The 23,205-nt window shown below is 37.2% G+C and overlaps 1 protein-coding gene across 9 annotated transcripts in view; it reads left to right on the forward strand.

The window, feature by feature from the left end:
• LOC101285118 (zinc finger protein 300) overlaps positions 1 to 4,578 on the forward strand; it is a 56,913-nt gene extending 52,335 nt beyond the window's left edge. For 8 of the 9 annotated variants that reach the window (XM_049707815.1, XM_049707812.1, XM_049707811.1 and 5 more), the window contains 3 exons: positions 506 to 632; positions 875 to 1,001; positions 2,125 to 3,985. In XM_049707815.1, coding sequence (XP_049563772.1) covers positions 506 to 632; positions 875 to 1,001; positions 2,125 to 3,673 — 1,803 coding nt within the window. In that variant the 3' untranslated portion in view covers positions 3,674 to 3,985. Of the gene's footprint in view, positions 1 to 505; positions 633 to 874; positions 1,002 to 2,124 lie in introns of all 9 variants that reach the window. The other variant, XM_049707820.1, reaches the window with a different exon arrangement.
• The last annotated feature ends 18,627 nt before the right edge of the window (positions 4,579 to 23,205 follow it).

The following is a 23,205-nucleotide window of genomic DNA, read 5'->3' on the forward strand; positions in this document are numbered from 1 at the left end:
ACTATTCATTGAATAATACATCTTCCTCTCAGCTGTGTGTTTTTTTTTATATTAAACTCAAATCTTTATGTAATGCTATTTCTTTTCTAATTTATTAGTGCACAGAGATACATTTTCATAGTTATATTCAGTGTGTACATATTAACTTATGCTGTTTTTCTTCATTTATTCTTTCATGTAAGTATTTCCACATGTTGAAAGAGCTGTATATTATTCCATCAAATTTAAGTAATTGTTTCCTTATTATTACATACTTGAATTGTTTTCCAAAATTCCTCTCAGCTGCTTTAATGCTGCCCTTAAATTACCATTTGTATTAGGTAGGCATTTTATGATTTACCTCTTCTGTTTTCCTGTACTGTCTGGGTCTTCTTGCCAAAGGCAGGATTTTACATTGGTTCTCCCAAATACTCTGATACAAAACTAGATGTAGGTATAGTTTTGCATACTATATTAGAGATGATAAGAATGATCACTTTAGATTAACAGGAATATACTGTTACAGGGGTTAGTATCATTCAAGGATGTGGCTGTGGATTTCACCCAGGAGGAGTGGCAGCAACTGGACCCTGCTCAGAAGACCCTGTACAGGGATGTGATGCTGGAGAACTACAGCCACCTGGTCTCAATGGGTAAGGATGACTTCCCTGTATAACTCAGACTTGTCCAATCAAGTGCCTTTCCTTATCAGTCTCTGTGGTTAGGTGGTTCCTGACATATATAATGACTTTCATGATCTTCGTACCTTCCCCAGTGGAGGTCATTACTTTGCTGAGGGCCAAATGTACTACTTCATTGTAGACCTCCTTAAACTGTACCTTCTCTTTTGCCTTCTGTGCAGTCTATCCCAGTTCCTCTGATTTCCATTTAATAGGGCATCCAGTTTCCAAACCAGATGTCATCTCCAAGTTGGAACAAGGAGAAGATCCATGGATCATGAAGAGAGACATACCAAATTGGATCTATCCATATGAAGATCAGGCAGATGGGCGACAAGGGAAGTGAAATATCAGGTTTTTTTTTAATTGATTGATGCCTGAGGCTTATGTTTCTCTCCTTAGTGAATTCTCTTATTCTTTGTTCCTATGCTGAGAATTTAGTAGGCATTCAACAAATAATTAATCAATTAAATAACTGTGAACCTTTATAGGGGATAGCTATTTTTTTATTGATTGTATGTGTATATATTATGTATTCAATATATATTTGTTTAATATATTTAATATATATTTAATGCATTTTATGAAAAGGCTTAATAGGCAATAGAAGGCAAATTCCTTCTAAGAACACAGGTTGCATTACAGAATTAAATGTCAAATACTGCAACTGTTTTTAAAAGTTCAGAGAAAATTAGAGTCTAAAGAAATGAAACAGAATTTGAAAAAGCATTTTTCAGAGCATGCAGCTGTAGCTGCTTTGAAAGATATATTGAGTATTGATGATGCTGAGAGAGGGAGGTGAAGACAAACTGTTGATGGGGGGTGGGCATGAAGAGTATATGAACAAAACCTTGAAGTTAGGGAAATATGCCTTTTCTGGGAGAACTTTGCTAGTTTTATTTGATAATGTAGAGAAAGAATTTATGGGGAACTGTGGAATTCAAGCTTGGATTCTTGGTGTGAATCTGATACTGAATCCACAGCAGGATTTTGGGTTTTTCTATTGTTTGTATTAGTCGTTATTTAAGAAAGTAGACTGAGGAGAGTTAAAGTATTTTGAATACAGAAGAGACCTTGTTTCTTTGGCTAGTGGTGGCAGGATAATACTAGTCAAGTATATATAGCAAATTATAAAATAAACGCATTTGAAAGGTGAAAAGCATTTCCCTTCAGAAAGCAGGAGAAATGGGAAGACTCTAGAAGAGTAATCCAAGATTAGAGTGATAATAACTCAGATAGTTTTCTATCTCCTTTAGGTATAGTTTTTCCATAAATATTTTGCTTTAACATCCTTGTCTAACCATTTCCCTCATCATACTATTTGCTGTCTGTCTTATGAAATGGCCTGTCTCATCCCTGTTTTGAGTTCATCACCTTCATTGGATCAGTCATTTTTTATGCTCCTCTGCATTCTATTAATTATTCTTTATGACTATTTTATTTTATCTTTCTTTCCTTTAGACAGGAAAAGTAACCTTGACAACACCCAATCATGTATTTTGGGGTCTGTTTCCTTCCATAATAAGATACTGAAAGGAGTCACAAAGGATGGTTCATTTTACTCCATATTAAAAGTCTGTCAAGGTGATGGCCACCTACAGAGATGTCAGAAAAACAGACTTTTCAGGCAAGTAACAGTCATCAACAACAAAACAATGACTGTGGAGTCAGACCACAAATATAACGCATTGGGCAAAATATTTCAAGAATGCATAGGGTCAGTTACTTCAAGACAAAGACCCCATAACTGTGATGCATTTAAAAATGACTTGAAATCTAGTATTGACCTACCTAGTTGTAATAAGAGCAATTCAGGAAAAAACCCTGATGAGAGTTTTGGATGTGGAAAATCATCCATCCATGGTGTGTCCAATCCTGATCTTGAGAAAATTCACAATCGAGTAATTCCCTGTGATGATAATGAGTGTGGAAACATTTTCAGCAAGAAACAATCCCTTATTCAGTATCAGAATGTTGAAACTAAGGAGAAAACCTGTGTATGTATTACATGTGGAAAAGCCTTTGCTAAGAAGTCACAGCTCATTGTACATCAACGAATTCATACTGGGAAGAAACCATACAATTGTGGTGCATGTGGGAAAGCTTTCAGTGAGAAGTTTCACCTTATTGTACATCAAAGAATTCATACTGGGGAGAAACCTTATGAATGTTCTGAATGTGGAAAAGCCTTCTCTCAAAAATCATCCCTCATTATACATCAAAGAGTTCATACTGGGGAAAAACCATATGAATGTAGTGACTGTGGGAAAGCCTTCTCCCAGAAATCACCCCTCATTATACATCAGAGAATTCACACTGGAGAGAAACCTTATGAATGTAGAGAGTGTGGTAAGGCCTTCTCCCAGAAGTCACAGCTGATTATACATCATAGAGCTCATACTGGAGAGAAGCCCTATGAGTGTACTGAATGTGGAAAAGCCTTCTGTGAGAAGTCCCACCTCATCATACATAAAAGGATTCACACTGGAGAGAAACCCTACAAATGTGCTCAATGTGAGGAAGCCTTCAGCAGGAAGACAGAACTCATTACACACCAGTTAATTCATACTGGGGAGAAACCTTACGAATGTACTGCATGTGGGAAGACCTTCTCCCGGAAGTCACAGCTCATTATACATCAGAGAACACATACTGGAGAAAAGCCCTATAAATGCAGTGAATGTGGAAAAGCCTTCTGTCAGAAATCACATCTCATTGGACATCAGAGGATTCACACAGGAGAAAAACCTTACGTTTGTACTGAATGTGGAAAAGCCTTCTCTCAAAAGTCTCACCTCCCAGGGCATCAGCGGATTCATACAGGAGAGAAACCTTATATATGTGCTGAATGTGGAAAGGCATTTTCTCAGAAGTCAGACCTTGTTTTACATCAGAGAATTCATACAGGGGAAAGACCTTATCAGTGTGCTGTATGTGGGAAAGCCTTCATCCAGAAATCACAACTCACTGTACATCAGAGAATTCACAGCAGTGGTAAAATCATAATAAACTAAAAACACAGACAAGCTTTCAGTATTAGCTCAAGCCTTAATAAACAACAGAAACGTGATTAGTTTGATAAATTTGTGGACAACATCTTTATAGAGAAAATTTTACAAGAGAATTCATGTCTGTAGTGTGGTGATACCTAACTCAGCAAAGATGATGGGAAATAATTACATAAATGAAGGACATTTCACCATGGCATGTAAAGCTTTTAAAGTCATGAACTGAATGGTCAGTAGAACAAATTATGTATATAGAATATTGTCAAATTACATATTCCTTATTATACCATAACAATAAACACATTGTGAAATTGCTAATATCAGCTTGCCATTATTTTGGCCATGTACAGTAATTCCCTATAAAGGACATGAAGAAAACTTGAGTTAAAAAAATCAATTCCTAGAAACTGTATTAATAAGGAGGGGCTTGGGAGTTCCCTGGTGGTAGGACTTGGTGCTTTCACTGCTGTGGCCCAGGTTCTATCCCTGGTCAGGGAACTAAGATCCTGCAAGCTGTGCAGAGCAGCCAAAAAAAAAAAAAAGGGGGGGGGTTGCTTAACATGATCCCTAAATATACATGTAAAATTCTTATACAAAGATGGAAAGATAGGTTGATCAGATTCAGTAAAGGTGATAATTATACATTTTCCCATCTCAAGCATATAAGTTGATCTGTATCTCTGGAAGGACCCTGGACCTTGAAATTGATGCTTCTTGACCAAATCTCCTCTTTACTCTCCCTTACTGGGAATTTGGTATAGTGGAAAGACTTTGGTACTGAACCAGATGGTTTGGGTTTTAATCCTGGCTCAACTACTCAAAAGATTGTGTGACTTCAGGCAAGCCTACTTTACCCATCTGAATATTTTTTCTTATTGGTAAATAAATGTACAGTGTAGAGCACACTTTCAGTTAATATTAGTTCTTTTCATTTTTCTATTGTCCTATAACAGGGTGCTAAGAATAATATGATACATCTGAACTTGCTTTACAGTCCAGATACTCTGTTTATGTACCCCATTCCTATGATTGATTGATTTAACTGTCTTTGACCATGGTAGTCTTGATTCCTGGTATGTTAAAGTGAGATTTTATTATACTTTTATTATTTTTTACATACATTTATATAAGCCGTTGTGTTTGCATATAAAGACCCTGTCTAATGTCACTTTAGTTCCTTTATGACCCCTGTCCTGCAGCTGCAACTGTTCTCCCCGGAACTGAGGACACTTAACAAAGGAAAACTCTTGGGGTAAGAATTCATGCCTGCCATAGATTTGAGAACTTAATACCTCTAAAATTTCTCCTGCCCTCCTTCCTGTGGTCCCACATATTCCTGCATGAGTGACTTAAAATGAGGACTCCTGCTGGAGCTGCTCTGCAGGAGAGCATACCTGGCAAGGATGAGGGTGTCTATATGGTAAAACATGGTTTACCCATGTTCACATTGTTCTTCCCTTAGTTCCTACTTGATTCCTTCACATTTCATGCCCACCTTATCCCCTTCCTGCATGGCTGAACTATCTATTATGAAACTGGGTGAGAATCTCTGCAGGGGAGAGGGCATACCTGATGGAGAGGGATGTGGGAACCTGTGTGGGCAAATTTCTGGTCTCATTATTAACACTGAGTTGATAGCACTGTCATCAAATATAACTGGCCATTCAGATCTGGGATAGAAGGCCTAAGAGTACACCTCATGGGTTGAGCTACTCTGAGGGTTCCTCATAGAAGATGTCCTAACTGGCTCTTATGGAGACATGAGAAGGACAAGGGATCATATTGGGAATATAGAGAAATTTAGTGAAGAGGGGGTTTTATATAGTGACAGGTATGGACCTTATATAGGTTTAACAAAGATTCACAGTTCCCACCTCATAGACTTCCCATTTGATCCTTCTACTGTTACAGCTCCTACGCAGCCTCATTGATCTGATAATGGGTTTCTATAAAAATCTCATTTCAGATTTAGCACCTCCTGGTTTAACATTTCACCAGCTTTTTTTTTTTCCCCAGCTTTTTACTAGAGGAGCTAGCCAGTGCAATGAGGCAAGAAAAAGAAGCAGTAGGCATATTCAGATTCTAAAGATACTTAAAAGTTATTGAAAAGATATGAATACAACTAAATTAAAAAGAAAAAAGCCAATTCTACAATATCTATTCCAGAAAAGAGAAGAGGAAGGATCCCTGACATATTTTATGAGTCTACCATTATCCTGATGCTAAAGCCAGACAGACATTACAAGAAAAAAAAAAATTAGTGACCAGTATTTCTCCTGAACATAGCCACAACTATCCTTAACAGACTATTTGCAAATCAAGTCTAGAAATATTTTGAAAAAAAAGTACATCATGGCTAAATAGAGTTTAATTCAAGAATGCAAGTTTGGTCCAATGTACAAAAAAAATTTGGTATAATTCAACATACCAATAGCCTAAAAAGAATAACTATATGGTCATTTCTATAGATGGGGGAAAATTATTTGACAAAAATTCCACATCAATTTAGAATAAAAACTCAGCAACTAGGAATAAAGGGCAGCTTTCTCAAATTGTTGAAGGACATCTATAGAACATCTAAAATTAGCATATTTAATGGTGAAAGACTAAATGTGTGCCCCAAGATTGGGAAATGTTAAAGATGTCTGTTCTGCTCTTCCTAGTGAATATTGTACTGGTGATCTTAGCCAGTGCAGTAGGGAAAACAAAATAAGGTGGGGGGTGGAGTGGAGTGGGGGGATGTGGAGCATACAGTCAGGAAAGGAAAATAAAATTGTCTTTATTTGCAGATAACATGGTCTTCTACACAGAAGATTTCAAAGACTACAAAAAAATCTACTAGACCTGATAAATGGGTTTCACAAAATATCTAAAAAAGTGAGGAGATATACTGTATTTACAGATAGAAAGATTCAATATTGACTGTTAAGATATCAGTTTTCCTCAAATTGATCTATATATTTATTGCAATCACCCACAAAAAATCTCAGCAGACATTTGTGTAGAATTCTACAATCTGATTCAAAAATGTACATGGAAATGCAAAAGACCTAGAATAAACAAGACATCTTTGGAAAGAAAGAAGAAGACTCATATTACCTGATTTCAAGGCTTATTATAAAGCTAGAGTAATCAAGTATATAGTATTGGCATAAGAATAGACAGGTCAATGAAACAATATAGTCTAGAAGTCAAACCACACATATGAATAACAGACTTTTAGCAAAGTTGTCAAGGTAACTCAATGGACAGAAGGTAGTCTTCAACAAACAATGCTGGAACATTTGGAAATCCACATGCGAAAACAAAGCAATACAAAAAACTCTTGATTTCTAGCTCATACTCATACTATATCTAAAAATCAACGTGAAAAAGGTCATGCGCATAAATGTAAACGTGGAAACTATAAAGTTCTAGAAGAAAACAAAGTAATTGTGACTTTCATTATGCGAAGATTTTTCAAAGACAAAAACCCCACAAAACATGACATTAAAAGCTGATAGAGTTCATTATAATAACATCTATTCTTCTAAATACAGTGTTAAGAAAATGCCTAGTTATACTACCCCAGTCATTAAGTTTAGACCACCTTCAGTGGACTTGGAAAGGGATCAGAACATACTGTTTTAAATTGTGAGTCTGTACTGTTCCATTCATACTTTTCATAAAGTCCTTAATATTTTACTAGTATTTCATCTTACACTGAAAAGAATGTTCCCCAACCACGTTAGCAGAATTACTAAATTATTTTGCTTATAGTATGCTTAAACAAACTTCAAATTTTCAACACTAATATTACTAAAACAGTAAAAACAATAGATGAACAAAGTCTGTTCTTATGTTGATTCCTTAGCTTTAATATTTTTCCATTGCAATGGCTATAAAAATTTAACCAAATTAAAAATAGTTACATTAATAAAAAAAAATAGTTACATTAATAAGCTAAAAATGCCAACAGGATAAGTATTCAAGGAGATATAGTCGGAAGATCTGTGAAAGCTCAACTTCCTCTTCTTTTATATATATATTTATTTATTTATTGGAGTATAATTGCTTTACAGTGTTGTGTTAATTTCTGCTGTACAACAAAGTGAATCAGCTATATGTATACATATATCCCTATATCCCCTCCCTCTTGAGCCTCCCACCCTCCCTATCCCACCCCTCTAGGTTGTCACAAAGCAACAAGTTGATCTCCCTGTACTATGCAGCAGCTTCCCACTAGTCATCCTTTTTACATTTGGTAGTGTGTATATGTCAATGCTACTCTCTCACTTCGTCCCAGCTTCCCCTTCCTCCCCTGTGTCCTCAAGTCCATTCTGTACGTCTGCATCTTTATTCCTGCCCTGCCACTAGGTTCATCGGTACCAGTTTTGTTTTGTTTTTCTTGATTCCATATGTGTGTGTTAGCATACGGTATTTGTTTTTCTCTTTCTGACTTACTTCACTCTGTATGACAGACTCTAGGTCCATCCACCTCATTACAAGTAACTCAGTTTCTTTCCGTTTTATGGCTGAGTAATATTCCATTGTATATATGTATCACATCTTCTTCATCCATTCATTTGTTGATGTACATTTAGGTTGCTTCCATGTCCTGGCTATTGTAAATAGTGCTGCAGTGAACATTGTGGTACATGTCTCTTTTTGAATTATGGTTTTCTCTGGGTATATGCCCAGTAGTGCGATCATATGGTAGTTCTATTTGTAGTTTTTTAAGGAACCTCCATACTGTTTTCCATAGTGGCTGTATCAATTTACATTCCCACCAACAGTGCAGGAGGGTTCCCTTGTCTCCACACCCTCTCCAACATTTATTGTTTCTAGATTTCTTGATGATGGCCATTCTGACCAGTGTGAGGTGATACCTCATTATGGTTTTGATGTTCATTTCTCTAATGATTAGTGATGTTGAGCATCTTTTCATGTGTTTGTTGGTAATCTGTATATCTACTTTGGAGAAGTGTCTATTTAGGTCTTCCACCCATTTTTGGATTGGGTTGTTTGTTTTTTTTGATATTGAGCTGCATGACCTGCTTGTATATTTTGGAGATTAATCCTTTGTCAGTTGCTTCATTTGCAAATATTTTCTCCTATTCTGAGGGTTGTCTTTTTGTCTTGTTTATGGTTTCCTTTGCTGTGCAAAAGCTTAAGATCCCACATGCCTCATGGCCAAAAAACCAAAAAACATAAAACAGAAGCAATATTGTAACGAATTCAATAAAAGACTTTAAAATTGGCCATTAAAAAAAACTTAAAAAAAAATGATCAACGTGAGGAAATATGTCAAGGGTTCATCTGCAAAGGTGACTTAGAAAGAGAATTTTGTGGGTAGAAAAAAACAGGAAGTTAAGGATTCTACATTTTAATGGCTTGTGCTCTAACTGGACTACAGAGGTTTTGATACATTTCTGCGATAGAGAAATACTCTATTTCTGACTTGGTGAGGAGACTGAAAATTTACAAAATTCTCTAGGAAATCATTGTTACTGTCCAGGAGCTAGTTTTGCAAATCTGGAGCTGTGGGGGATCTCAGGTAATCCTTGAGATGGTTATCTGTGGTCATTTCCAGTCTCCTAATGGACTGCACTTCTTTCTCACCATGAGGAGCTTCATCATCTTGTTGGTAATAGGCAGCACACCCATCATGGCCTATCTCTTTACCAATGCATGCTATTGTCATCACACCCTCCTCTCAGAATCTTTTCACCAGACCGAAGAGGGCATCTTTATAGAAAGGCTGATATCAACATTTTAAAACCAGAAAGCTGTTTTGAAAGTCAGCACACACTTTCCATTGTCAAAAGAAAACAAACAAACAAAAATTGTCTTTAATTCCTTTCCTTTATACCTAAAAGAAAATCAAGATACCAAAAATAAAGCAAAACAGAAACAAAGAGTAACTTAGTTTCCATTCATCAGAAATCATAATTCAAACCCAAATAGTCTGATGCCAGAATCTACACTCTTGACCACTGTGTTATGCTGCCCCTCTTGCCTCACTCTCCATTGTAGACTGTGTTTTGAACTAGTTCATGATTTGTGATGTCTGCGCAAAGGTGCTCCTTCTGTTTATTTATTTATTTATTTTTAAGTGGTTCTTGTGTAATCTTTTTTTTTGGGGGGCAATAAACCATACTCACTTATTATTAAAATTCTTTAAAGGATTTAGAATCTCTGGTTTTGAAAACTTCTACAGCATTGCAAAGCAAATCTCCACAAACTTAGATACAGGAATTAAAGACTGTTAGTCAACAAAAAAGAACATTATTCTCACATGAAGCTTCGGATAACTAGCCATTAACAAGGCAGACAATTTTAAAATCATTTTTCCCTTGTAACTGAATATTTTATAATATATAAACAAATGTTTGAATTGTATATAAATCTTGAAGCCATTTTTTGTTTTTTTATATGACCTCTGCAAGTTACAGGAAATGTTTGAGAAAACAATAAAATGCCATTGTGTATATTTACATTGAAAATTAAATTCAGACTTACATGATGTGTATAAAAAGTTAAATCTTTTCTAAAAAATTGTTCTATAAGAATCATCAGCTCTAGATGATTTATTCCAATGTTGTCAGTCCATAAAATACTATTAATAGCTCCAGTAACAGTTGCATCAACAGAAAAATTCTTCTTAAAATGCTCCTTCTATTTAGCCAAGATTTATTATTTAAAAAAACTCCTTTAAAAATCACTATTTTAATTGATTTAAAGATGTAGTCTTAATTCTTAAGTTTTGGTGTTCAGAACAGACCTCTCCTAGGTCCTGGAAATGAGATAGCTTGTTGATAAACATGGAAATCAAGTAGGATTTTTAAAAGAGCTCAGAGAATTGGTATCTGAAGAACATTGGGGAAGCCATTGATACTACACATTCAGTGAACTCCCTAAGCTCTGGCCCTCTAAGATTGAAGCATCTAGAAATATAGTCCCTTAGGAGGTGTGTACTGATTGATGATACTCTCTCTTTGTTGCAGGTGGTACCAACAGACACTGGCTCCAGATTTTGTTGAGATGATCAAGAGGAAATCTAATCTAATGCCTCATATTGCTTTGGGATTCCTTATCTAAGGAGATCCTTGGAGAGCTCCCAGGTATAGCTGTCTGAAGAGTGTCACATCATCCACAATTATACCTGCCAGAGGTAGGTCAAGCCAATTTTTGGAGGAGCCACGTGGTCATATAATGGCAAAACATGACCATGAACATATTGTAAGGCTCTTATACTATATATGAAGTTGTATATTACTTGTAGGTAGATTGGGGTGAGCTAAAGGTATATAGTACAAATGCTAAATAAACCACTAAAACAACAACACAATTATAGCTAATAATCCAAAACAGGTTAAAAAGGAATCAAAACAAACATTCAGTTGATCCAACAGAAGGCAGAAAAAAGAAAAAGAACAGATAGGACAAATAGAAAATAAAATGGAGATGATAGACTTAATCTAACAATGTAAATTATCACATTACATATAAGTCCAAACACACCAATTAAACGAAGAGGTTGTCGTATTGGCTAAAACAGCACAGCCCAACTATGTACTGCCTACAAAAAGCGTGCTTTAAATATAAAGACACAAATAGGCTATTTTTTTCCTGTACAAATGTTTGTTTTAAAATTTTTATTTTATATTGGACTATAGTTGATTTACAATGTTGTGTTAATTTCAGGTGTACAGCAAAGTGATTCTTTTATACATATACATATATCTATCCTTTTTCAAATTCTTTTACCCTTTAGGTTATTACAGAATATTGAGCAGAGTTCCCTGTGCTATACAGTAGGTTCTTGTTGGTTATCTATTTTAAATATAGTTGTGTATATATGTTAATCCCAAACTCCCAATTTATTCCTCCCCACCATCTCTCCCCTTTGGTAACCATAGGTTTCTTTTCTAAGCCTGTGAGTTTCTTTTTGTTTTGTAAATAAGTTCATTTGTATCTTTTTTTAGATTCCACATATAAGTGATATCATATGTTATTTGCCTTTCTCTGTCTGACATACTTCACCTAGTATGATAATCTCCAGGTCCATCCATGTTGCTGAAAATGGCATTATTTCATTCTTTTTAATGACTGAGTAATATTCCATTGTATATATGTACCACATCTTCTTTATCCGTTCATCTATCGATGGACATTAGGTTACTTCCATGTCTTGGCTATTGTAAACAGTGCTGCATGAACATTGGGGTGCATGTATCCTTTTGAACCATGGTTTTCTCCGGATATATGCCCAGGAGTGGGATTGCTGGATCATATGGTAGCTCTATTTTTAGTTTTTTAAGGAAGCTCCATACTGTTCTCCAGAGTGACTGTATCAATTTACATTCCCACCAACAGTGCAAGAGGGTTCCCTTTTCTCCACACCTTCTCCAGCATTTATTATTTGTAGACTTTTTGATGATGGCCATTCTGAATGGTGTGGGGTGATAGTTTTGATTTGTAGTTTTGATTTGCATTTCTCTAATAATTAGCAACATTGAGCATTGTTTCATGTGCTTCTTGGCCATCTGTATTTCTTCTTTGGAGAAATGTGTATTTAGGTCTTCTGCCCATTTTTTAATTGGGTTGTTTTTTTTTTGATATTGAGCCGAATGAGCACTTTGTAAATTTTGGAGATTAATCCCTTGTTGATCCCATCATTTGCAAGTATTTTCTCCCATTATGTGGATTGTCTCTTTGTTTTGTTTATGGTTTCCTTTGCTGTCCAAAAGCTTTTGAGTTTAATTAGGTCCCATTTGTTTATTTTTGTTTTTATTCCAATTACTCTAGGAGATGAATTGAAAAAGATACTCCTCTGATTTATGTCAGAGAGTGTTCTGCCTATGTTTTCCTCTAAGAGTTTTATAGTATCCCATCTTAAATTTAGGTCTTTAATCCATTTTGAGTCCATTTCTGTGTACAGTGTTAGAGAATGTTCTAATTTCATTCTTTTACAAGTAGCTGTCCAGTTTTCCCAGCACCATTTATTGAAGAGACTGTCATTTCTCCATTGTCTATTCTGCCTCCTTTGTCATAGATTAATTGGCAGTAGGTGCGTGGGCTTATTTTGGGGGTTTCTATCCTGTTCCATTGGTCTATATTTCTATTTTTGTGTCAGTACCATACTATTTTAATAATTATAGCTTTGTAGTAGAGTCTGAAGTCAGGGAGCCTGATTCCTCCAGCTCCATTTTTCTTTCTCAAGATTGCTTTGGCTATTTGGGGTCTTTTGTGTCTCCATACAAATTAAAATTTTTTTTGTTCTACTGTGAAAAATGCCATTTGTAATTTGATAGGGTTTGCATTGAATCTGTAGACTGCCTTGGGTAATATAGTCATTTTAACAATATTGATTCTTCCAATTCAAGAACATGGTATATCTTTCCATCTGTTTGTGTCATCTTCAATTTATTTCATCAGTGTCTTATAGTTTTTGGAGTACAGGTCTTCTGCCTCCTTTGGTATGTCTTTTATCCCTAGGTATTTTCTGCGCTGGGTCTGCATTGCTGCAGTTGGGCTTTCTCTAGTTGCAGGGAGCAGGGGCTACTCTTCGTTGCGGTGTGGGGGGCTTCTCATTTTGGTGGCTTCTTTTGTTGTGGAGTGCAGGCTTCAGTAGTTGTGGCACGTGGGCTCAGTAGCTGTGGCTTGTGGACTCTAGAGCGCAGGCTCAGTAGTTGTGGCGCACAGGCTTAGTTGCTCTGCAGCATGTGGGATCTTCCTGGACCAGGGCTCAAACCTGTGTCCCCTGCATTGGCAGGCGGATTCTTAACCACTGCGCCACCACGGAACCCACTGTTACCTTTTTGTTTCACTATTTTGAAGTGGGCATTATGCACAACTATTACCAGTCTTATTTATGTGCCTATTGATGTGGCAATATGTAGTCTTTGTGCATGCTGCTAGACACTACTTTTCCAAGTGAAACTCTGTTGTGTAATTTTTACATTTATAATTTTAATGTGATGATCACATTAAGGATTATATTAAGATGTAAATTTAGAACCTAATAAAATGAAGCATTTAGAAATTTGATGTTCTACACTTAACCTAGAGAGAGAAAAATGCTTATTTCCTTGTGAAAAATCTAAATTCCATCCTAACCTTCTGTGGTACATTAACTCCATGCTCTGAGGCACACTCTGTGGTGTCTAAGACATTCATAAACAGGTCAGGGTGTGTGTGTGTGTGTGTGTGTATGTGTGTGTGTGTGTCTGTGTGCACACACGTGTTGTTTGGTGGGGTAGGGTGTGTCATGATTAGTGATGATGAAAACGTTCCAATTCTTTCCCACTAGCTGGGTTATTTTTCCTCCCTTCCCACTCATTCCCCAGCCTTTCCCCACTCTTGTCCTTATTCTTCTGTAGATGCTGTATGACTGCCCCATGAATCTTCCCATCACTGAAGGCTGTATGATCCCTTTGCCCTGCAATGACATCATCAAGTCAAGCATTGTAGAATGGGGCTTCCTTCCATAAGATATCTACTCAGCAGGGAGAATTCACAGAGTTTAAAGGTTTTTTTGAGACCAATGAATACCATAGACTCAGGCAATCCTTAATTTGTTCCTTGGTCTTGCCATACCTGTCTGATGATCCATCTTAGCATAACTCTCAAACAACTGACACCTTCAAGCTCATCCAGTTCTGTGTACACTAGATGGGCCTAGTTTCTCTAGCATTCAAAAAACACTGTTTTCTGGAAAACGGTCTCATTTCCAAACACTTTCAGAGTGGGGCTATCTTCTGCAGGATGGGTGATCGTGATTCAGGACATGCATCAATTTTTATGTCTCTCAGTTTGAATTCAGCTCACTTCCTGAGTGCTACCTGGAGATGTGAGGAGATTTCTTTCCCAAGCCTGATAAAACTATGTTCTCCTTCAATCATCAGGTTTGCTAAGACCTTAACCCTCCTCTACTTTCCTCCTGTCTCCCACTTACTATAAAACAGCCAGGCATTCTGTGTTTCCTGCTGCTCCAGAGCCTTTTGCATGGAGAGAGGAAAGGAGAGTTAGTGGTCCATTGTACATTTTAAGGAAGATATGAGAAGTAGAGAGCAATTCTTATTCTCCCAGCCTACATCAGGAATGTAAGGGGGTCTGGAGGGCAGGTGGAAGCTATTCTACACCAAAATATTCGGGGTCACGGAGAATTCTTCCTTACCTTTCTAAACTTAGGACTCTCAAACTCCAGTTCCATTTTGGGGACATGAGAAGTTTGTTGCTTACTATTCCTGGAGGTTCAGTGGAAAATTCTGGCCCTTTGATGCCTGTGTAACCCCAACCATTCCAACCATGGCAGTATACAGTTCAAAATAATGATGGAACAGGGGGAGGGCTAAGTCCAGCTCCTGGGCATGGTATTTATCGGTTTTATCATTTTTCAAAGCTTCTGAATATATTTTTTTGGTTTTATAAGGGCGTATTATAATAAGTATTAAGCAGGATATCTTCAGAGAGATAAATAGAGCAACTTGAGATGGCAGTAGGTGCCATGCCACCATCACTGGCCCTTCCTAACCCTCATCAGCTTTAAGAAGTCAAAGCCAGCTCTCAATAAGAGATAAAACTGGCCTCTTTTTTTCTCCAAGCTCTAGATCTTCGGATACTCTAAACTTCTCACAAGTGCAGCAGAGACAAAGGACATTATTCTCCTTTTAGAAGAAACAAACATATTTGAGATCATGAGAAACTGAGCACATCCTCTTCAGTAATGAGAAATCCAGTTAATTTTCTCTAATTGTATGGAAACATTTGAGAGAAGTTTTGCTGGCAACAGGGAGGGAATAGAGGAGGAGTTTATGATTGACCAGAAGAAACACCCACCCCCAGAGACAGATCCTGGGGCAGGTATGAGGATGGTCTGTTAGACCTGGCATTCTTGGTCCAGGCTCCCTGATCAACTTCAAACACAGTAGCTCATTCTGCAAGCTCACAATTTTCATGAGTTTTATTATTCTGACTGTGACCTGCCTATTGTTTAGAGCATTTAGCAACTTAAGAGTCTACTTGTAGGTATCAAGATGTGTTCCTCAGCCCTTTCATTTCCACAGGGATGTTGGGATCTTTGTAATCACAGGAAAATATATCTTTGAACTCAGCCTGGGCCTTGAGTTCCTCAGGCAGACTTCCTTTCCTTGATTCTGTACATAATCCCATTTTTTCTTTAGGATCTAGCCAGTGACTGACTTATTCTTCTGAGTTTCAATATCCCCTTTGCCCATAGAGGCAGTTCTGACTTCTAGTGGATCTGAGCTCTGCACAGAAGTTGACAGTGTCTTGGTTTTGTGCCATGAATCCATGTTCTATCCAGTGGATGAAACCACTGGAGCACACACTTATTCCTGTTTTCCAAGTACTGTTTGGTGGACCCTATGATAGGTAGTAGGATGACTTGTTCCCAGGAGTCTCTGCAATTGGCTACCTGAGCAGACTCTCCTCCTTGGGGTCTCCAGTCTGCATTCCCTTCTTGCTCGTCTCCAGCTAAGGGTTTCCTAGGATACTTAGGACCTTTTCTCTATTAAGCTGGTGATAGATTCTTGTCCTGTTTGCTCCCCTCCCCAGCCTGAGCCTATGAGCAAAATTTTAGGGGGATGACCTCATGGCCATCTGGCCCTCTTCACCCACAGGTAAGCATGCAGAAAACTGATTTTTTCTTCTCCTTGATCTGCTTGAATGTTTCCTCCAAGGGACTTTGGAGCTTCAGCTATTTAGTCAGCCTTTTAAATATAGATGACTGAAGAGGGAAAGGTATCTTCAGAAGTGTGGGGTCAGGTAAGGAGATATGGTACAGAGGCAAAGGGGGCTTAGTTGTGAAATAGGGTCCAGGATCTGAGTGTTCTCTAGGGGTACAAAGGAAAAGGGAAGAGATGGTGTGAAAGAAAGTCCATGGATATTGTTGCATTCAGCGTTTAATGGAGCTCTGATGGAAGTAGGCCACCCAGTGTTGATGGTGAAAACAAGGAAACTGAGAAGGTGGTTCAGTCCAGTGGGAAGTTGGAGGCCAGAGTGTGTGATGACTTAGTGAATCCCAAAGGTGGTAGAGTCAAAACAACATTTCCCCCAGCTTCTCCCATAACAGAATATTTGCTTCTGTGCTTGCTCTGTTACACTCCTCAGAGCAGGATCTTGCTCTGACTGCTCTAGAAAGCCACATCAAAAGAGAGCTTGAGCAGGCGCCTGTAAGAGACCAGAGGTAAAAATAGCATCCAGGAGCAGAATGGGGACAAGCTGGCTTAGCAGGCCTGGCAAAGGTCACGTGTCTCCACATTCCTGTTCTCTCATTCCTATATCACTTAACCCAAGGCTTCCTTTCACTTTCCATTCTCTATGTGTCCCCTTTTTGTGCCATCCCCAGACTGCTATGGGGTCCTGGAATTCCAAGAAGCAAGCCGGGAAGAGGGATATGTGGAAAAATAAGAGATTAATCATTTCCAAAGAGAAAACTGGTGCCTTTAAGGGAAGCTCTCAAGTTAGGAAAATAGCCTATTGGTTGAAAGAAGGAGTAAGGGATCTTATAGGAGGCTTTGTAGAATGTTCAACTGAGAAAAGACTATTTCAAAATTTACCCTAAGAGCCCCAGGAATTAAGACTTAAGGTCAAAAGGTCAGTGAGAAAATCATAAGGCTGATATAGGTCCAATGCTGTCATTTACAAAGTGCTTCCATGCACATTGTTCCCAACTGATTATCACAACATTGCTGTGCTCTTGGCAAGCCAGATGCTCTCTCAAAGGATGAGTCTGAATATTAGGGAAGATAACAACTTGTACAAAGTCAGGCCCCAAAATGTTGCCTCCAAAACAACCTATATTGCTTCTACTATCTCACATCACCACCCTACCCCATGGACACGACCCACTGCCCAGCTCCACCAGTTTAAATTCTTGTGGAGGAGAGAGAAGGGATTAGAAGTGTCCCCAATTCTGATTTACTTCCAATGAGCTCTCCTCAGAGGGCTATGTTTTTTGAGGATTGGCTTTAGGAAGTGACATCCCAACAGTTGTGGACCTGAGACCATTTGCTCCACAATGAAAGGAGCAAAAAGGATATCAATGGGAGAGGCCTGGGTTGAACAGCAAAACCTTAGCTCTTAAAGTTCCCACTTTCTCTTCCTGCCACTGAGTTGATGCTGAAAGATAAGACAAGAAAAAAAATGAGAAGTGGGACTCATTTCTTATATTCCTTATTCTAAGCAAGCAGCAGACATTCATTAATGAGTAAAGTGACATTCTATATTGATAAAGTTGAGTCCTGTATTGTTTCCATGTTATTTATTTGTAAAGTAGATATGTTTTCTACTGATTCTCCTTTGTCAAAGAAGAATGACAAAGAATTCTTTGAGAAGAATCTTTCTCAAAGAATGGGCTTACTGCCTTTGGTCCTCAATTGGTATTTCAGATAGTAGTCCTCTACTGTAAAGGGGCACAGAAACTCACATTTTCTGGAACATGTTTGCTCCATTCTATAGGATTCTGCTCCATGAATAGAATCTGTATCAGAGGCTCAACATTGCTCTCTGGGTCAGCCCAAACACAAGAGAGAGGCTTGGCCAGGTAACACTATAATGGGAAAGCAGCTGCTGAACAAGCATTGAAGGCCTCTTCTCTTCATGTGCCCTGAACTCTCTTTATGATCCAATCCATGACCCATGAATCACAGCGTTTGGATTTTAACCTGGAACTCTTTACCACATCTAGGTAGATGGTCTGTGAACTTTGGATAGAAACTAGTCTCCACTATACCCCTTGTCCACCCAACCAGTTTTCCTAGTCAAATGATGTGCTAATCTCTCCTGAGAATTCCCATTCCTGTTATCTCTCCATTCCAATAATTGATTTAGAATAGTGGGAGTAGGAAAAGGAAAAATAAGAGTCAAGTTAGTCTCTTTTGTGGGCTGAGCCGAGTTCCCTTACCTGATTAATGTCTCTGCTTTTATTCAAACATTGGTAATTATGCACACCACTGGGTGCAGTAACAAGACAAAAAGGTGACCCCAACTTTGTACAAAAGTAAAAGATGGAACCAAGGTCCCAGGACTCACTAAAATGCAGAAACAACCAGCCAAAGTTCTCCATCATCTAAAACGCACTACCACTTCAGGAAGCTGAGCACAGAGACTACCCACTCCAGTCTGGAGTTCCAGACCTGCATCACAGAGCTATGGAACAGTCACAAAGGGTTCTGGAATGTGGGGGAGGGGAAAATGAGGAAGATGAACCCAATCCCCATCCCCTACTATCTAACCTAGCAGATCCCATCATGGCCCCTATATCTCTCCTGGTTTTTCCATTTTCTACCAACAACTTTTCAACCTATTTTATATATATGTGAACTGATTACTTTTGCTAGGCACACTTTTATGCCTTTCATGTGTATTTACTCATTTAATCCTCATTATAATCCTATTGTTTAAATACTATTACTGTCCCTATGTTAACTATAAGGAAACTAGGGAACATAGAATTTATGTTATTTGCTAAGGTTACACTGATAGCAAATAGCAGAGCCAGCATCCAAGCTGGGAACTCCAGCTCCAGTCACATTCTTTACCACCAAACTGTGTTGTGTAAAATATCATGGCAGTCTGGATCAACAGTCCAAATCAATGCAGTCAGACTTACCTCCATTTAGCACTTTGCACAGGATTTCAAACATACTCTTAATTGATATCCTTTCACCTGTGGCTCAGAACACTGTTCGAAGGCGTGAGACTCTGAGAGGAGGGACTTGCCTAGGGTCACAAATGTTAAAGAGCAGAGACAGATTTGAGCCCATGGCAGATTAGGGTACATTATTTTCTTCTGCATTTCTCAGAAGACAGGAGGAAACTGAGGCCAGGAGAGGTTAAATGAGTAACACTGTCCTGTCTCAAGCTGGTCCAGCTTGGCACTCTACATGTGATTGTTGCTAAACTTGTATAAAGTCCTAGTTAGTCCTTGTCTCTGTATTGAACATTTAGGTGAAACTTTACTCTTCAGACTCCTTGGGGGATAGGAGATTTTCTTACAGTCCAGGCAGATGCTATAGGAAGATAAGAGAATTAGGGAGATGAATGAGGCAGAGGGTGAGCAGGACAGAGGCTCTCTGTGAATTAGGGGATCTGGTAGGAGTGACTAGTGGACACGTTACCTGTCCTTACAGCTCACAGTAACTTTTGGGGAAGAGTGAACAGCATCCACTTAGTGCTATAGGCTTAAGAGTTTCCATCAGCACAACTGGGTTCAAATCCTAGCTCTGCAAGTCACTGAATCATAGATCATTCCATCTCTCAGGGTCCTGCTTTCTTTGTTTGTAAAATAGTGTTGATAGTATGACTGCTCACCAAAATGACGGTTTCACTAAGTAAGGTCGTCTATTATTTACCTTATAGGTGGTATAAAAGTTGCCGTCAATACATTTTATTTCTCTTCCCTACATCCTGTCTTTGTTGAACTCTTCCCTGATACTGATCTAGGGTAAGTATCAGTGAGATATTACTTCTTTGCAAAAGAGAAATGAAATGAAAAATAGTGGTTTTTTTCCTAAGACCACTTCATGACTGAAAAAAAGCTGTGCATATGTAATATATACAACTGGATGAGTTTGGAGATAATAGTGATGCTTTCTTTGAATGTCTTCTTAGCGTTGGGTGGTTTTATTAATCTTGCATGACTGGCAACAAGGCCTAACTTAGATATATTCAACAGAGAGAAAAGAACATTGGATATACAGGCAGAATGACTGTGAAAGAGAATAAAGATGTATTATGTACTGATGAGCAAGGATAAGAATGACAGGAAATTCATCAGTGGAAGTAATGCAAGTCAGAAGACAGCGGAGTAACTTCTTTACAGTACTGAAAAAAAAGAAAAAAGAATAACTGTCCATCTAGAATTCTTGATGCATCAGAAATACATTTTAAAAACAAAGGTGAAATTAAGATGTCTTCAGACCTACAAAAGCTGAAAGAAAATTTATCACCAACAGACATGCACTACAAGAGAGCTTAAAGAAAGCCCTGCAGTTGCAAGGAAAATAGAGGAGATGCAATCTGGATCTATAGGAGAAAAGAAAAGCATATAGATAAATATAAGACTTTTCCTCTTTATTTAAAAATCTCTTCAGAAGATAATTGACCTTTTAAGGCAAAAATAATAACAATGTAGTGAGGGTTTTCTAGCATATGTGTAAGTAATATGTATAACTTAATGTGTCTGCATAAGAGTGATACAAAGGCAAGGAGAAGATAAACGGAAGTATATTCTTGTGTGCTTCTTAAACTGTACCTAAAGTGGTACAATAGTTCCTGAATATAGTTTAAAATAAGTTAAAGATGTATGCTATAAATGTCTGGTTAAGAATACAAGAGCAAAACAGAATCATAAAAGAAATACTTGATTATTCCAAAAAAGACTGAATAAGAGAAAAAAAATAAATTGACCAAAAAGAATGAATAGTAAGTTGATAGATTTAAACACAAACATATCATTAATAGTATTAAATATAAATGATCCAAATGACCCAATTAAAAGCCAGAGATTTTCAAATTGGATAAAAAAACAATGCCCAACTATATGTTGTCTATAAGAAATTCATAAAGACCAGATTGATTAAAAATAACAGAATGAAAAAATATACCATGTGAACACTAATCCAAAGAAGGAGTAACTATATCAGGCAAATCAGATTTCAGAGCATGGAATATAACCAAGGATAAAAAGGGTCATTTCATAATGATAAAGGGGCCAATTTATTAAGGAAATGAAATAATACTAAATTTTTATGTACCAAATAACAGAGCTTCCAAATGCATGATGCAAAACTGATAGACCTGCAAGGAGAAATAGACAAATCCACAATTAAAAATATTTTAATAGCAATCTCTCAGTAATTGGTAGAACATGTAAAAAGAAGTTCTTTGAGAATATTGTAGAACTAAAAACACTCAACTATTTTAACCTAGTTGACAGTTATAGGACACTTCACCAAACATTTTTCTTACGTGTGCATGGAACGTTTACAAAGACAAATCATATTGTAAGCCATAACATTGAGAGACATAACCTTAGTTTATACTCTGATTAGCATGAACCTACTGAAAAAAATCAAGAGGCAAAGGAAGAAATCTAAATAGGTACTAAAATGATTATATTAAGTAATGATTGTTAACTTTCTGGATAGTGGTATTGTGGTTGAATTTTTAAAAACCCCTCTATATTTTTTAGAGATATATAGTGAAATATTTATGGTTGGAAAGGTACTGTATCTTCATTTGCTAGTATTTTGCCCTGACAAGAACCATAACTATAGGGTTGAATAGAAGTGGTGAGAGCAGACATCCATATCTTGTTCCAGATCTTAGGGGAAAAACTTTCATTCTTTCACCATTAAGTATTGTGCTTGCTGTCGCATTTTCCTAGATGACCTTTAGCAGGTTGAGGAAGATCTCTTCTATTTCTAGTGTGTTGAGCATTTTTATCATGAAAAGGAGATGAATTTTTAAAATGCTTTTTCTACATCAATTGATATGATCATTTGATTCTTATCATTTATTCTATAAATATCATGTATTACATTGATTTTCATATGTTGAGATAACCTTGCATTCCTGGGTTAAATCCCACTTGATCATAGTGTGTAAACCTATTTTATATGTTGCAGGATTCAGTTTGTTACTATTTTCTTGAGGTTTTTGCAATATTCATAAGAGATATTGATATATTTCCTTTCATTGTGGTGTCTTTATCTGGTTTTGGTATCAGGGTACTACTGGCCTTACAATTACAGTGGATTAGGAAATGTTCCCTCCTATTTTACTTTTAGAAGAATTTGAGAAGGATTGGTGTTCATGCTTTCAACATTTGGTAGAATTCACCAGTGAAGCATCTGGGCCTAGACTATTCTATGTGGATTTTTAAAAATTAGTAATTCAATCTTTTACTTGTTATAATTCTATTCAAATTTTCTATTTATTCTTCAGTCAGTTTCAATAGTTTGAGTGTTTCTGAGAATTTTTTCTGTTTCATCTAGGTTATCTAATTTGTTGGCATAGGTTATTCATAGTATTCTCTTAAAGCCATTTTTATTTCTGTTCAGTCAGTGATAATAGTCCCACCTTCATTCCTAATTTTAGTAATTTGAGTCCTTTTTTTAATCAGCCTAATTAAAAGTTTCTCAGTTTTATTGATCTTTTTAAGAATGAACTTTTGGTTTCATTGACTTTGTTTAATGTTTTTCTGTTCTCTATTTCTTCTGTAATCTTTATTATATCCTATGATTTTCTTGTTTTGCATTTAATCTGTTCTTTTTCCTCTGCTTTTTAAGGGAGAAGGTTACATTATTGATTTAACATCTATCTTTTTAAAAATATTAAAAAAATTTTTTTATACAGCAGGTTCTTATTAGTCATCCATTTCATACACATCAGTGTACACGTCAATCCTAATCTCCCAATTCATCGCACCACCACCACCACCACCCGCCGCTTTCCCCCCTTGGTGTCCATATGTTTGTTCTCTACTTCTTTGTCTCAGTTTCTGGCCTGCAAACCAGTTCATCTAT

Source organism: Orcinus orca, chromosome 3 (assembly GCF_937001465.1).
Source record: "Orcinus orca chromosome 3, mOrcOrc1.1, whole genome shotgun sequence".
In the NCBI taxonomy this organism is placed as follows: domain Eukaryota; kingdom Metazoa; phylum Chordata; class Mammalia; order Artiodactyla; family Delphinidae; genus Orcinus; species Orcinus orca.